At 52.7% G+C, this 12,002-nt stretch overlaps 6 protein-coding genes across 6 annotated transcripts; 3 read left to right on the forward strand and 3 right to left on the reverse strand.

Annotated features, from left to right (window-relative positions):
• Nucleotides 1–16: 16 nt before the first annotated feature.
• Nucleotides 17–748, reverse strand: CCMA1212_009074 (uncharacterized protein; the record flags this gene model as incomplete). Its single annotated transcript, XM_073706175.1, has 2 exons — nucleotides 17–578; nucleotides 675–748. Coding segments are annotated over 2 exons (636 nt in total), but the record flags the coding sequence as incomplete, so codon positions are not given.
• A 588-nt stretch (nucleotides 749–1,336) lies between these two features.
• On the forward strand, nucleotides 1,337–2,417 carry CCMA1212_009075 (Short chain dehydrogenase yanD; the record flags this gene model as incomplete). The annotated part of the gene is made up of 2 exons (XM_073706176.1): nucleotides 1,337–2,220; nucleotides 2,306–2,417. 2 exons carry the CDS (start codon nucleotides 1,337–1,339, stop codon nucleotides 2,415–2,417), a joined length of 996 nt encoding a protein of 331 aa, XP_073555327.1.
• Nucleotides 2,418–4,630: 2,213 nt separating this feature from the next.
• On the reverse strand, nucleotides 4,631–6,356 carry CCMA1212_009076 (Maltose permease MAL31; the record flags this gene model as incomplete). Its single annotated transcript, XM_073706177.1, has 3 exons — nucleotides 4,631–5,172; nucleotides 5,257–6,025; nucleotides 6,084–6,356. 3 exons carry the CDS (start codon nucleotides 6,354–6,356, stop codon nucleotides 4,631–4,633), a joined length of 1,584 nt encoding a protein of 527 aa, XP_073555324.1.
• A 767-nt stretch (nucleotides 6,357–7,123) lies between these two features.
• CCMA1212_009077 (uncharacterized protein) lies at nucleotides 7,124–7,510 on the forward strand (the record flags this gene model as incomplete). Its single annotated transcript, XM_073706178.1, has 1 exon — nucleotides 7,124–7,510. The coding sequence occupies one exon, from the start codon at nucleotides 7,124–7,126 to the stop codon at nucleotides 7,508–7,510; it is 387 nt and encodes a 128-aa protein (XP_073555325.1).
• A 1,196-nt stretch (nucleotides 7,511–8,706) lies between these two features.
• Nucleotides 8,707–10,365, forward strand: CCMA1212_009078 (Acetamidase; the record flags this gene model as incomplete). The annotated part of the gene is made up of 1 exon (XM_073706179.1): nucleotides 8,707–10,365. One exon carries the CDS (start codon nucleotides 8,707–8,709, stop codon nucleotides 10,363–10,365), a length of 1,659 nt encoding a protein of 552 aa, XP_073555322.1.
• A 134-nt stretch (nucleotides 10,366–10,499) lies between these two features.
• On the reverse strand, nucleotides 10,500–11,832 carry CCMA1212_009079 (uncharacterized protein; the record flags this gene model as incomplete). Its single annotated transcript, XM_073706180.1, has 4 exons — nucleotides 10,500–10,672; nucleotides 10,741–10,963; nucleotides 11,052–11,539; nucleotides 11,826–11,832. 4 exons carry the CDS (start codon nucleotides 11,830–11,832, stop codon nucleotides 10,500–10,502), a joined length of 891 nt encoding a protein of 296 aa, XP_073555323.1.
• Nucleotides 11,833–12,002: the final 170 nt, after the last annotated feature.

The raw sequence follows: 12,002 nt of genomic DNA on the forward strand, positions 1-12,002 counted from the left end.
CAAGAGCATCGCAGACCAATCTGGCGGGCACGGAACTGATGACGTCTTCCATCTCAATGACCGGAAACCTCCCAAAGAGATACTCGGCCCCTTCTTCCGGGACAAAGCTCTTGCGCTCCGGCTCCTCTTGGAGCAATGGGCGGTCAAACGCTGACAGATGCTCCCGGACTTCCTTGATCTCGTCCAGAATTGCTCTCCAGTGGCTGGGCTCGATGTAGCTGACTTGACCATTTCCGGATTCATGGCGATGAGGTTGTTCGGGCGGTAAGGCGAGATCCTCTTGGCGAGCCTGTGGCGGAGTGACGGATGCTCGATGCTCTGTGAAACCTGCTGACACTCTGCTGGTGGTGATAGACGCAGCTTGCTTGCCGGCCTTGACTCCCAGCCCGATCCCGGCAACGGAGGGATTCGGCGCTATCGAAGACAGCATCATCTCGAGGTTATCCAGCCGCTCCTGGATGTTGCCCGCTTTAGGCGGTCGGGGCTTGTTTCGAATGGCGTTTGGCGCATAGCGGCACAACGACGCCTGGTTTCGCCTGGTGCATCCCTCGCACGGTTGGCCGCGATTGCACATTTGCCTGTGAGAGATGAGTGTCCTGCCATGTCTTTGACTGGCCTTCCTTCGAGAGAAGGGTCTCTCTCTCTCGGGGCAGTCCGTCACTTAATGTGCTTACTTTCGAGCTCGACATGGTTCGCACGAGACGGGCGCCCGATTCCGCTTCTCGATTCTCCTGGGGCCAAACTCCATTGTGCGACTCCGACGGAGGAAGCGAAGCTATAATTGCGCTCCGTGCCTCACTTCTGCAGGAAAGAGGAGGAAGACTTGAGGCGCGAACCAGAGGGATCCCTACGAGCAAAGGCCGCTTGACACCGCGACTCGCGGAGCATTTAATGCTCCCGTCGGGGATATTATTTCCGGTCAGGTCCCCATCTCGACAATTCCCGCCTGGGGCATCCGCGGGACCAGCACGGGCAATGAACCCCTGCTACAGCAACGCCACAGACGGGCTGGCCCTCGTCGAGTGAGCACTATTGCGGAGATATAATCCCCGTATCCCCACAACGAACGGAAACCCGCGAGCTGCCGCTAGGAGTTACGTCGGTGTGGAAGCATGGGATTGGTGTGAGTTTGAGCTGTCGAGATAATGAGGAACAAGGTGAAGCCGGCAGACTACTCAGCTGAATCCTTCTCAATGTTCAATAAATAGGCGAACAGAAACACAGCCAACATGACTCGAACCTTAATAACCCGATCTTTTCAGCGAGTGAAGCAACCATCTGATTTCCCTCGTCAAGACCGATTCAACGACAGATATTGCTCCAGGAGAAATTGAACATGTCTTCCCTTCACGGTTTGGGATCTGTCATCTATGGCAAAGTCTGCGTGACCCTCCCTATACCCACCGCGTCCACCGATCTATCGAATCACATCATCATCGTCACCGGCTCAAACAGCGGCCTTGGCTTTGAAGCTACCCGCCATCTCTCCCGTCTCGGCGTGGGAAAGATTATCATGGCAGTTAGAACCCCCTCCAAGGGAGAAGCGGCTAAGCAACAGATTCTCCAATCAACCGGCAAACCCGAATCCTCCATTGAAGTCTGGTCCATCGACATGGATAGCCAGGACTCTGTCAAAGCCTTTGCCGATCGAGCATCTCTGTTGCCTCGCATTGACGGCATTCTGGCCAACGCGGGCATGATGACCACCCAATTCACCCTGAGCGAGGGAAACGAGAGGACGCTCAACGTCAATGTCATCAACACCTTTCTCCTGTTCTTCCTCCTCCTGCCGTCGATGCGCAGGTCAGAGCAGCAAACCGGCAATCCGTGCCGCTTCGCAATCCCCAATAGCGCCCTGCATTACATAGCCTCCCTTGCCGAGCTCAACGAGAAGGAGACGACGATGCTGGAACGACTCAACGACCCGAAACGAGCCGACATGGCTGGTAGGTATCCCCTATCCAAGCTGCTCGTTCTCTACATGGTACGAGAAATAGCCGAGAGAGGCAAGACGAGCAACAAGGGCAGATTCATCATCAACACTCCAAACCCAAGCTGGTGCAAGTCAGATCTCGGCAAGGAGATTGAGTCGGCCGGATATAAGTTGGCTGAGAAACTCTTGGCTCGCACTGCAGAAGAGGGCAGCCGAACGTTGGTCCACGGTGTGTTGGCGGACGAATCCAGCCATGGCCACTATCTGGCCAACTGCCACGTCCAAGCGTGAGTACCTTATCCTGTCCATTCCTCTGCCAGTAGACTTCTTTGCATATCAAATGGGACTCACCATGCGATCCCCTTCGAACAGACCAGCAAAGCACGCCACGAACCGCCGGGGTCAGGGAGCGCAAAAGAGATTCTTCAACGAACTCATCGTCAAGCTTGATTCTATCTCGCCCGGCATCGCGTCCAACCTTTAGAAGACAATTCCCTAACTTCAGGCTGCGAGTTCTATCCGGCGAGCTGAAGAGTTCCTACATCCCCGTCCGACTCAAGGATATAATATGAAGAGATGGAGATTGGCCGTTACAAGCGTTTTCTTCTTCTATTGCAGATGTGTTTGTCATCATAGATAGTGGGAGACCGGCGTTTTGCATTCAAGATATTCAGAAAGCTGTGATGCAAGGAAGCACCCACAGAGCGTGTTCAAGGGAGAAAGGCCGGTGATTTGTGATGAGGAGAGACAGGGAACAAGGAGGATGTCGCCTTGTACAAAGACGTCCTTAGTTTACTGCTACAATAGGGAAGCCACCGCAAGGTATTTTACAAATGTCAAGCTTTCCGCATCACATCCGCGAGCATCAGGAGTCCATATACGGACTTTTCGAGACATCGCCAGATATGCAATTGACACAGCGGATAATTTAAAGATATTCATTACTAGATACCTGGCCCAAATACTTGTCTAATCCCACAAAACCTTGCGATGAAACGAACAAAACAACAGACACAAACCCGCAAAGCCAGAAACCCGCAAAGCCAGAAACCCGCAAACCCATAGACCAACAAAGCCATCCAACCAGGAGAACCAGAGAAAGTAAACCAGAAAAGGGATCAAGAAAGAGAAAGGGTCAGCAAACTGCCCATAGAAGAACGCCACCCCAAAACAACCCCTCGAAACTCTTCCCAGAAAAGGTCTCCAGAAAAGTACCCCGAGACACCCGAAAGAACAATGATGAATGCTTCGAAAAAGCGCACAGAGTAAGACAGAGCAAAGGAAAGCAACAGCGAGTCAAGCAAACCAGAAAAACGACAAAAGTCTCCACGTCAGAAACCCCCCCGAAAAGCCCTTCGAATGGCCAAAAAGAACAAAAGCAATTGCTTTCCAAAGGCTTAAATAACAGCATAGTACAAAGAAATAGGAATAAAAGAAACAGACGCGACAACAGAAACGAAAAAGACTTCTAATCGAACAAAGAAAAAAGCAAAGACTTCTCTCTAAAGAGCCCACGAACCAAGAGCAAAAAAGCATAACAAAAAGAGAAACGACCGGCCAAGAAAAGTCCCATCAAGGGGCCTGCAAAACGGTAACAAGAGCAAAGCGAACTCCTCTAGAAAGCCACAGAACAACAAGAGAACAAATAACCAAGGGGGAACTAGGTAAGATATCTGAATAAAGAAGAAATAGAAGGAGAAGAACTGATGGGAAGGAAAAGTAAGAAATAGGAGGACGAAAAAAGGAAAAGGAAACGAAAAACAAGGAATAGCAGATAATCAAGAAAAAGCAGAAGGGGAACGACAAAGTGAAAAGGAAGAAGCAGAAAAAGAAAAGAAAATCCCTCTATAATCCCATCAAAGTATAAAGAACAAAAAAGCATAAAGGACATGAGAAGTGTTGACAAACGAAGCAAGGATGAAAGAAAGCGCAGAAAATAGAAGGAGTCCTCTCCAAAAAGGCCCATACCATGATAAACAAGAAGAGAATGATGATGAAAAGAAAGACGCAATGCAAGGAGTAAAGGGGGAACAACAACCAATAAAAAGAACAAGAAGCGCCCGCTCAAGAAAGCCCACAAAACAGCACACACCAAACAAGAACAACCCAGAACAAGAAGGCGAAAAAAGAAAACGAAAACACAGAAGAGGCCAAAGAATCATAATGATGCCGCTCGCCCCGATGTCCAAAAAGGCATGATCCCTCCCTCCCAGCCCAGTATCCAGAAAGACATACCAGACATCCGTCAGTCGACTTCCTCCGTATATCCAACACCTTCCCACAGAGACGTATTTGGTTTGGCCCTAAATGCAACTTGACCGGCTTTCAGCGGGACAAGGCTCGCCTGTACCAAGCACGGCAAATCAGATGCTTCGCTGGTGCGTCCAACAAGACACCCATGAAGATGAAAACAGTTTCCAAAACACCCACAATGCCCTCCAGCTTCTCAATCCCTCATATTGATGCTTTGTACCCAAGAGGGATCAATCGATATGCTTTTTTTTCTCTCCTTTTTTTTCCTTCTCAAGGCCTCCAACCACCTCTCCCTTTTCTTGGAGCAGCTGGCAACCACTTGATGAGATGTCGAGAGTCTCTTGAATGCCTCGCTCATCTGTTCTCGTGTTTTGACGATCCCGTTTTGTTGCTCCTTCCAATGCTCCACCATCTTCCAGTCTCACTCCAGGAGCGGGCATCTCATCACGCTGCACCAGTAGACACCGCGCCCTCCAGCTTGTAGCCCTTGAACTTTCTTGCGGGTACCTTTTTGTCGAACAGGAGATCCAGCTCCTCGAATGTGCGACCCATTGTCTCGGGCACGCGGAAGTAAGACCAGATCAGACAGATGAGGGCAAGGCCACCAAAGAAGAAACCCAATTTGCCTTGCAAGTTGGCCTGCTCCGGGTTGATCATGTAGGGAATGGCGACGGTCATGACGATGCCGAGGATTCCCTGAGCAGCAGTAGCCGCGGCAATGGTCTTGGAACGAACACGGGTAGCGGAACACTCGCCGAGGAGAACGAAGCAGACAGGGCCAATGGAGATGTCGTAGAAAAAGTTCCAGATGAGCATGAGTGACGATTCTGCCCAAATGGCGCCGGAAGGTCGACCGGGAATGCAATCGAGGATGCCGATGACGAACTGGAGGATGACCAGCCACGCCAGACCCGACACGAATAGTGTTCGACGGCCAACTCTGATCAAGAGAGCCCACGAGACCAGAGTTCCGACGAAACCGACAGCTACAGCGCCGAAAAATGAAGCCGATTAGCCAACAGAGCCTTAACAACGAACAGAGAAAGGTTGGAGGTCAGGCGAGGACTTACCCAGGAAACCAACTGACATGTCAAAAGCGCGATCGGTAGGAAGACCGGCTTGCTGAAAGAAAAAGGTGCCGTAATTGATCAGATAAATGCCGCTGAGAACCTGAGTGCAGTAAACGCCCATGGAGATCTCAGTACGGCGCCAGTTGTCGCCCTTGAAGCAATCCCAGTACGTGCTGCCAGCCTCAAGCTCCTGCTCCAGACGATCAGTCTCCATGATGAAGGCCAATGTAGCCTGAACGTTGACCTTGGGCGATGCCAGCCTTCTCAGGGACTTTTCAGCGTCTTCCAAGCGGTTCTTGCGGACCAACCACCAAGGGCTCTCGGGGATGAAGGCCATGCCAGGGAGGATGACGATGATCCAGAACCACTGGAGAAGGAAGGGTATCTTGTAGGCCCAGTGGTTGTTCAACTTCGAGGTACCAGCCGTGACACCGTTGCCGAGGAGTTGACCGATGACGAAGCACAGGTTGACAAAGGAGGTGAGGTGGCCCCGAAGTGCCGTGGGACAGACTTCAGAGGCGTAAGCCGGAGCAATGACAACGAACATGCCCAGCACAAGACCGGCCAACAGTTCTCCTGCGAGTAGGACGCCGAGTGTCTTGGAGAAAAACTGAATGAAGACGATCCCAGCGGTGAGAATGACGCAAACGGCAAAGGTGAGTTTTCGACCGAAGTAGTCCATAGGGTAAGCGGCGAAGAGGGCACCGACGACCTGGCCGATAGGGTTGCCCATCGAGAGAGCGGTCTGCCATGATGCTTTAATCACCCACTAAAGGGGAGGAATGTCAGTTGCTTTGAAGACGAGGATGAAAGCAGGGATGACTCACATCACCCTTGTACAAGTGCCCGAAGTCGCGAGCAAACTGAGGCGTCGAATAGAGGTTCCCAATGAGCTGAGGGTCAAAGGCCAGCATGATGACGCCGATGGACACGAAGCCTGACCAGGCAATGGCCTTGGGATAGAGCTTCAAAGCCTCGGTGAAGGTGAGCTCATGCTCGGCACGAATGGCCTCGATGGCTTTGGCGGTTGCTCCGCCATGCTTCAAGTCATGAACGGACTCGGGGCGGGTGACTTCGCGTTTGAGCTGGGCGTCTGCCATTGTTGAGAGATGTGGTGGGTGGCCTGATGACTGTTCAGATGGCTCAAGATGAGATGGAGTATGGAGAGGAGAGGGAAATTAGGAATAGGGAGCTTCTCTGAGACAATAGCCTTGGGTGTAGGCGAGGCTGAGAGACGAGCTTGAAACAGGTCGAGGCGACAGGACAGCGAGTTCCGAGCTGTGCAGGCCGGGGCCAGAGCTAGGGGATGATGGATATATACCGAGCAAGAAGTCGAAGGTGAACAAGGGCATGGCGTGGATTGCCAAGTGACTGATAAGGCTGCCGTCACTTGTGCAACTTCTGGGAATTGCTTTGGCCCGATGTAACGAGATTGCCACTAGCCGTGGATTGGAATGGGTGTAAGGAAGGGGGCCCTAGGTGGTACAAGAGTGCTGGTCGATACGAAGTCCTTTGTCAGCTCGAGCAAACTGTTTGGCCGATCAAAAACTACCGGGATGGATGTCATACCTTGTGGCTCTTCAACCCCGGCTAGCTGAGGCTGGAGTGGTGCTTTCGAGGTCGAGAGAGCATGGTTGATCCCACGGTATCAGTTCAAGGTTGCCAGGGTGGGCCGAAGGACTGCAGGCAAGCATTAGCATGACCTGTTGATGATTGTTCCACCTATCAGTGAAGATGCACGGGGGAGGAGGGGTCCTCGCTGAAGAGTTAAGTAGATGGAAGCTTAAAAAGAAACATATTCGACTTGCCGAGGGAAGTGTGTCCCGCGATAGACGCGTCTTCCCCTGGAGACACGGTCGAGCGCAAGATGCAGCATATGCAGGATATGCAGCGAACGCAGAGACACAGACCAAGCCAAGCGATGACCTCCAAGAGGGAGAAGACGGCTGCGGGGCGACGGTCGCTTGCCAGTGCCTCGGAATTGTGGATGTCGCCGGCTAAACGAGAAGACGCTTGGCGGCATCGAGGCAAGGTGATGGAGCTGATAGGAGTGGAGATTGAGGAAGACACGGAGAGGAACTGGTTGACAGTGGAGAGGGAGGGGAGCGAGGAGGAGAATCGCCGTTTGCGGGGATGGAGAGAAAGGAAGAAGGTTGAAAAAGACGAGCCCACGGAGTTCTGGTCTGGATGCTGGCTATTCCCCGCTCGGTTCTCCGTTCTTGCAGCATCTGACCCTGTTGCTTCCTCTGACTGAAATGTCTGACGTCTTTCATGCTGGACATGGCCTGATTCTCGAGCTGTGATCGAGTAGGGAAGCAACGAGGAAGGCTGGTGTCCCTACTTCTACGTGCTGTCCTTCCTCCTCGTCGAATACGGAGACATACCGACGGCAAGAAGCTGCGGATCGCGGCCGAGGATGGCTTCCGCTAGTTGGCGGCTATCAGAGGCCCAGGCACTGCAAGATGTGTGCTTACTGCCCGGAATGGTAGAGCCTTGGCGCCATCTCCCCGCACTTGACTGAGGAGGAGATCAGCCAAGGGGCCCTCGCACCAGAAGGAGTTACTCTGGAGCGAGGGACAGACACAGGTACGAGACAGTACGAGCGAGTGGGGGAGTTGCTGAGGTTAACGTTGCATTGTGGCTCCTTCTCCGAGATTTGGGGGCGAGGCGAGAAGATCAAGAGCTCCTGAGGCTATCGAGGAGCTGTATCGCTCGCCATGTAGGACAAGGCAAGCTGAATCGATTCGTTCGGTAGAGCGACAGCTCACTGCGACGTGTTTTTCGATGTATGACATAGAATAAGCATGGAAAATGCCAAAGCTCAGCTGTGGAATCCCTGAAGATTTCTTGGCTCCGGGGTAGCTTGTCATGGCTGGTGCTAGCAGCGCCGAGCTCCGATCGTGAGGGACAGTCTTGGAGACTTTGCACCCAGCAGTTCGACTCACTGATGGCATTGGCGTCTGCTTTTTTCAGTTTACGACGCTCTGTAGCTCGATCCATTGAAGAGTGTTGATCATGTCCAATGGTCTCCCGTCGATAATGGCTCGGTCTGCCCTTTGTGGACAATAATGGATGTAAGCGACAGGGAACAAGTAGTACCCATCTTTGACGGGCAAGGGAACACATTGTTACAGATAGCAGTATGCATCGACTCAGAGCACGAGTTGTCCATGAGCGGAGTAAACCAACAACCATCTTATATCAACAATTTTCCTGTTCTCTTGCCTGCACTTTTACACATCTCGTCTTCTTTCTTTCAACGACTCGTCAACTATTAGGTAATCCGCTTCACCTCCGGCCCCTCAGCAAAACGCCCTATGATCTCACGGCAAAGCATGCCATGACCTCAGAAGCAACACGCAATGACCAAGTTTCATGCCATGCCGTTACCCAGATTCTCTCGTGCAACACCTCAACTACTCCCTCGCAGATAACCTGCGATTTGATCCGATGCCTCAGTCATCCTGGCGGGACATTGCCGCCCGCAAACGAGCCGAACGAGACGCCAAAGTCCCTCTCGAATGGCGCCTCTCAGAGTCTCTTCCTCCTGGAACCAGGCCGATAGACTATCTTCCTCAGTGCGGAATCCTCACAGACCAAGACCTCTTCCTCACAAATCCCGCTCGAGATGCCACCGAATTGCTGTCTTTGCTATCTGCCGGCGAAGTGACGGCTGAGGAGCTCGTTCGGTCATTCTGCAAACGGGCCGCCGTTGCGCAGCAGCTGACCAACTGCTTGACGGAAATCATGTTTGAAGAAGCAATCGATCGGGCCAAGTGGCTGGATGCCGAGTACGAGAAACGAGGGAAAACTGTTGGGCCTCTTCACGGACTCCCGATCAGCATCAAGGATCAATTCTTCATCAAGGGCTATGACAGTTCTCTGGGAACTACATCCCTCTGCTTCCGGCCGGCTAGATCAACGAGTCAATCCGTCCAGATGCTGCTCGACGCCGGCTGTGTCATCATCGGCAAGACAACAGTTCCCCAAACCGTCTTGACTGCGGACACCGACTCGATCGTCTTTGGCCGTACTGTGAACCCGCATCATGCTGAGTTTGGAGCAGGCGGATCCTCAGGAGGCGAAGCCGCGCTGATCGCCATGGGTGGCTCTGCCCTAGGACTGGGAACGGATGCGGCCGGAAGTGTGCGGATTCCAGCTGCAGTATGCGGCGTCGTTGGATACAAGCCCAGCGCGTACAGAATCCCAATTGACGGCCAGAGAATCCTGGGCAAGGGCATCATGGGCACAACAGCTCTGGGGCCTCCGGGTGTCTCTGGATTCCTTGCCAGGTCAGTGAGAGACGCGAGACTCGCGGCCAGAGTCATGGCAGATGCGGAGCCGTGGAACGACAGCCCCTTCATATACCCTCACCCATGGATGCAGATTACGTGTCCCAGTAAGCCTCGAATCGGCGTCTGGCTCAAACCCGACGTGGTCCATCTTCATCCACCCGTCGAGCGAGGTCTTCGCCTTGCATGTGACAGGCTCAGAAGGGCTGGATACGAGGTGGTCGAGCTCTCGCCCCCTCCGTTCCAGCAGGTGTGGGATGTCCACCGCGAATTTGGCGAGTTCATGGATCTGTCCCACATGCGCAAACTGCTCGAGTCCGAGCCGTATACCAAGATTGTCCAAGCAGCAAAAGTCATGACACCCAAGCGGGAGCGGCCGAAACCAACGGTCGAATATCTACATCAGCTCAACTACCAAATAATCCGCATAGCCATGCAGATGAAGAGGTTCTGGCGACCGGACGGTGGCAGACCCCTCGATGGGATTCTGTTCGTCAATGCACCACATACTGCCGTGCCCTTTGACAAGTTCACCTGGCTTGCCTTTACGAGTATCATGAATCTTGTCGACTGGACGGGCATTTCGATACCCTTGAATGAGGCTGCGGACAAGGTGTTGGATGTCGGGATGCCACTTGAAAATTGCTACAGTGATTTGGATCGATCAATACAGGAGCTATATGATGCAGAGAAATTCCATGGCTTGCCGCTGGCAGTACAACTGATTGGGCAAAGATTTGAAGACGAGAAGCTTCTTGCTCTAGCTGATGAGCTTTATCCTATTTTGACGACGCAGAGAGGACAATCCAAGCTTTGAACAAAGGGTTACACGTTATACGCAAAGTTGTATGTTCAATACCTTGTCTGCGACCGACTGGTCTTGCGTTGACTATGTTGCTCAATTGAACAACTGTTTTGCCGAGGAAAGGATTACCAAGCGATTCATGACCTTTATGAAAGACCAACAACTCCAATTTGGAGGTATGTCGGCTTCTCCTCGATCCTCTTCCTGAACTCTTGGCTCTGGAGCTCTTCCACGTCCCAGGCGGCCCAGGTAAAACGTCCGTGGAGGAACTTGGCCTCGTCCGATGCCGCCCAGACGGCATAGTTGGATGCAAGCGTCTCTGTATACCTCAATCAGCGGATCTGTGGCTAAGGTATGCGAAGGCAGAAGGAAATGATCTATACGTACCGTCATCCCACGGATAAGCCTCCTTGGGAACGCCACTCTTCTTCACCGAGTCAGTCCAGATTGCTCCGGGGTGGTAGCTCAGCACCTGCATGTCGTCGGGAGAAATATCCTGGGCGAAGAGCTGGACGAGAAGAGTTCCCGCGTTCTTGGAGGCGCAGTAGGCGGGAAAGACTTTGACTTGTTCGAACGCGTGAATAGCCATGGTCGAGAGATTGACGAGCGACTAGATACCAAGTTCATGTCAATATGAGACCAGCAGACGAAAGAAGAAAGGATCGATAATGCGTCAACTTCCAGAGATTATTACTTACCAGCTTTCGGCCAGGGACGCGGTTCTTCTGGTGATAGAACCGTTGAATCAGGTCATAGTTTGCCCCCACGTTGGTCACCCAGCTCGGCCACGCCTCCTCGTATGGAAGATCCACCAAGGCAGCCTGCCTGTGCGTCACGTAGGCGGCATTCAGAACCAAGACATCGACGATAATGCCATCCTTCTCAAGCTGAGCCCAGGCCTTTTCCGTTGCCGGACGATCGGCGGCATCGAGGACCTGGCCGATGAACTTGGTGCTTGGGTGCTCCTTGGAGAGGGCATCGACGGCCTCGCTCAGAGCAGCCTCACGGCGACCGGTGAGGATAATGGTGGCGGCTTGAGCGTCGGCAAAGGCGTGGCAGATGGCGAAGCCGATGCCTGCGGAGCCTCCTGTCACGTAGACGACGCGGCCTTGTTGGGAGAGCTCTGGGCGGGAGGCTGATATGGCCGGATATGCGGCGCTGTGGATGGCCTTGGTCAGAGGAGAAACTGTGAGGGACATGATGGCGATTTATGGTCGTGAAGGCTGATAATGGGAGAGGCTGGTGCTAGCAAGTCCTCGTGGATGATTTTGCGAGATGAAGGTAAGGGGGTGAGATGAATGCAGTCGAGGGGATACAGCCAGAGGAAGGGATGCCTTTATACACGATCGTCTTTCCAAAGACCAGCTACTATTCGAAATACCATCTCGATCTCCCAGAGTAGGGGCTGATTGAGTTGCGTTTTCTGCAGGGCTCCTGGCATCTGTCGGATCATTGCGGGCAGTTGGTGGCACTTGGCATGAGTTGGGTCGGGATTGGTTAGTACATCCAGATATTACGAATCGAACCTAAAGACCGATTCAGGAATATGTTCGTGATAATCCCAGATTCGAAATTCAGAGGTCTTGAGACAAGGGAGGTATAGGAAACTATTTCTGAGGTGGTCAGTAGTTGTGTGATGTCTGAACATT

Source organism: Trichoderma ghanense (genome assembly GCF_004382785.1).
Source record: "Trichoderma ghanense strain CCMA-1212 chromosome Unknown scaffold_15, whole genome shotgun sequence".
In the NCBI taxonomy this organism is placed as follows: Eukaryota; Fungi; Ascomycota; class Sordariomycetes; order Hypocreales; family Hypocreaceae; genus Trichoderma; species Trichoderma ghanense.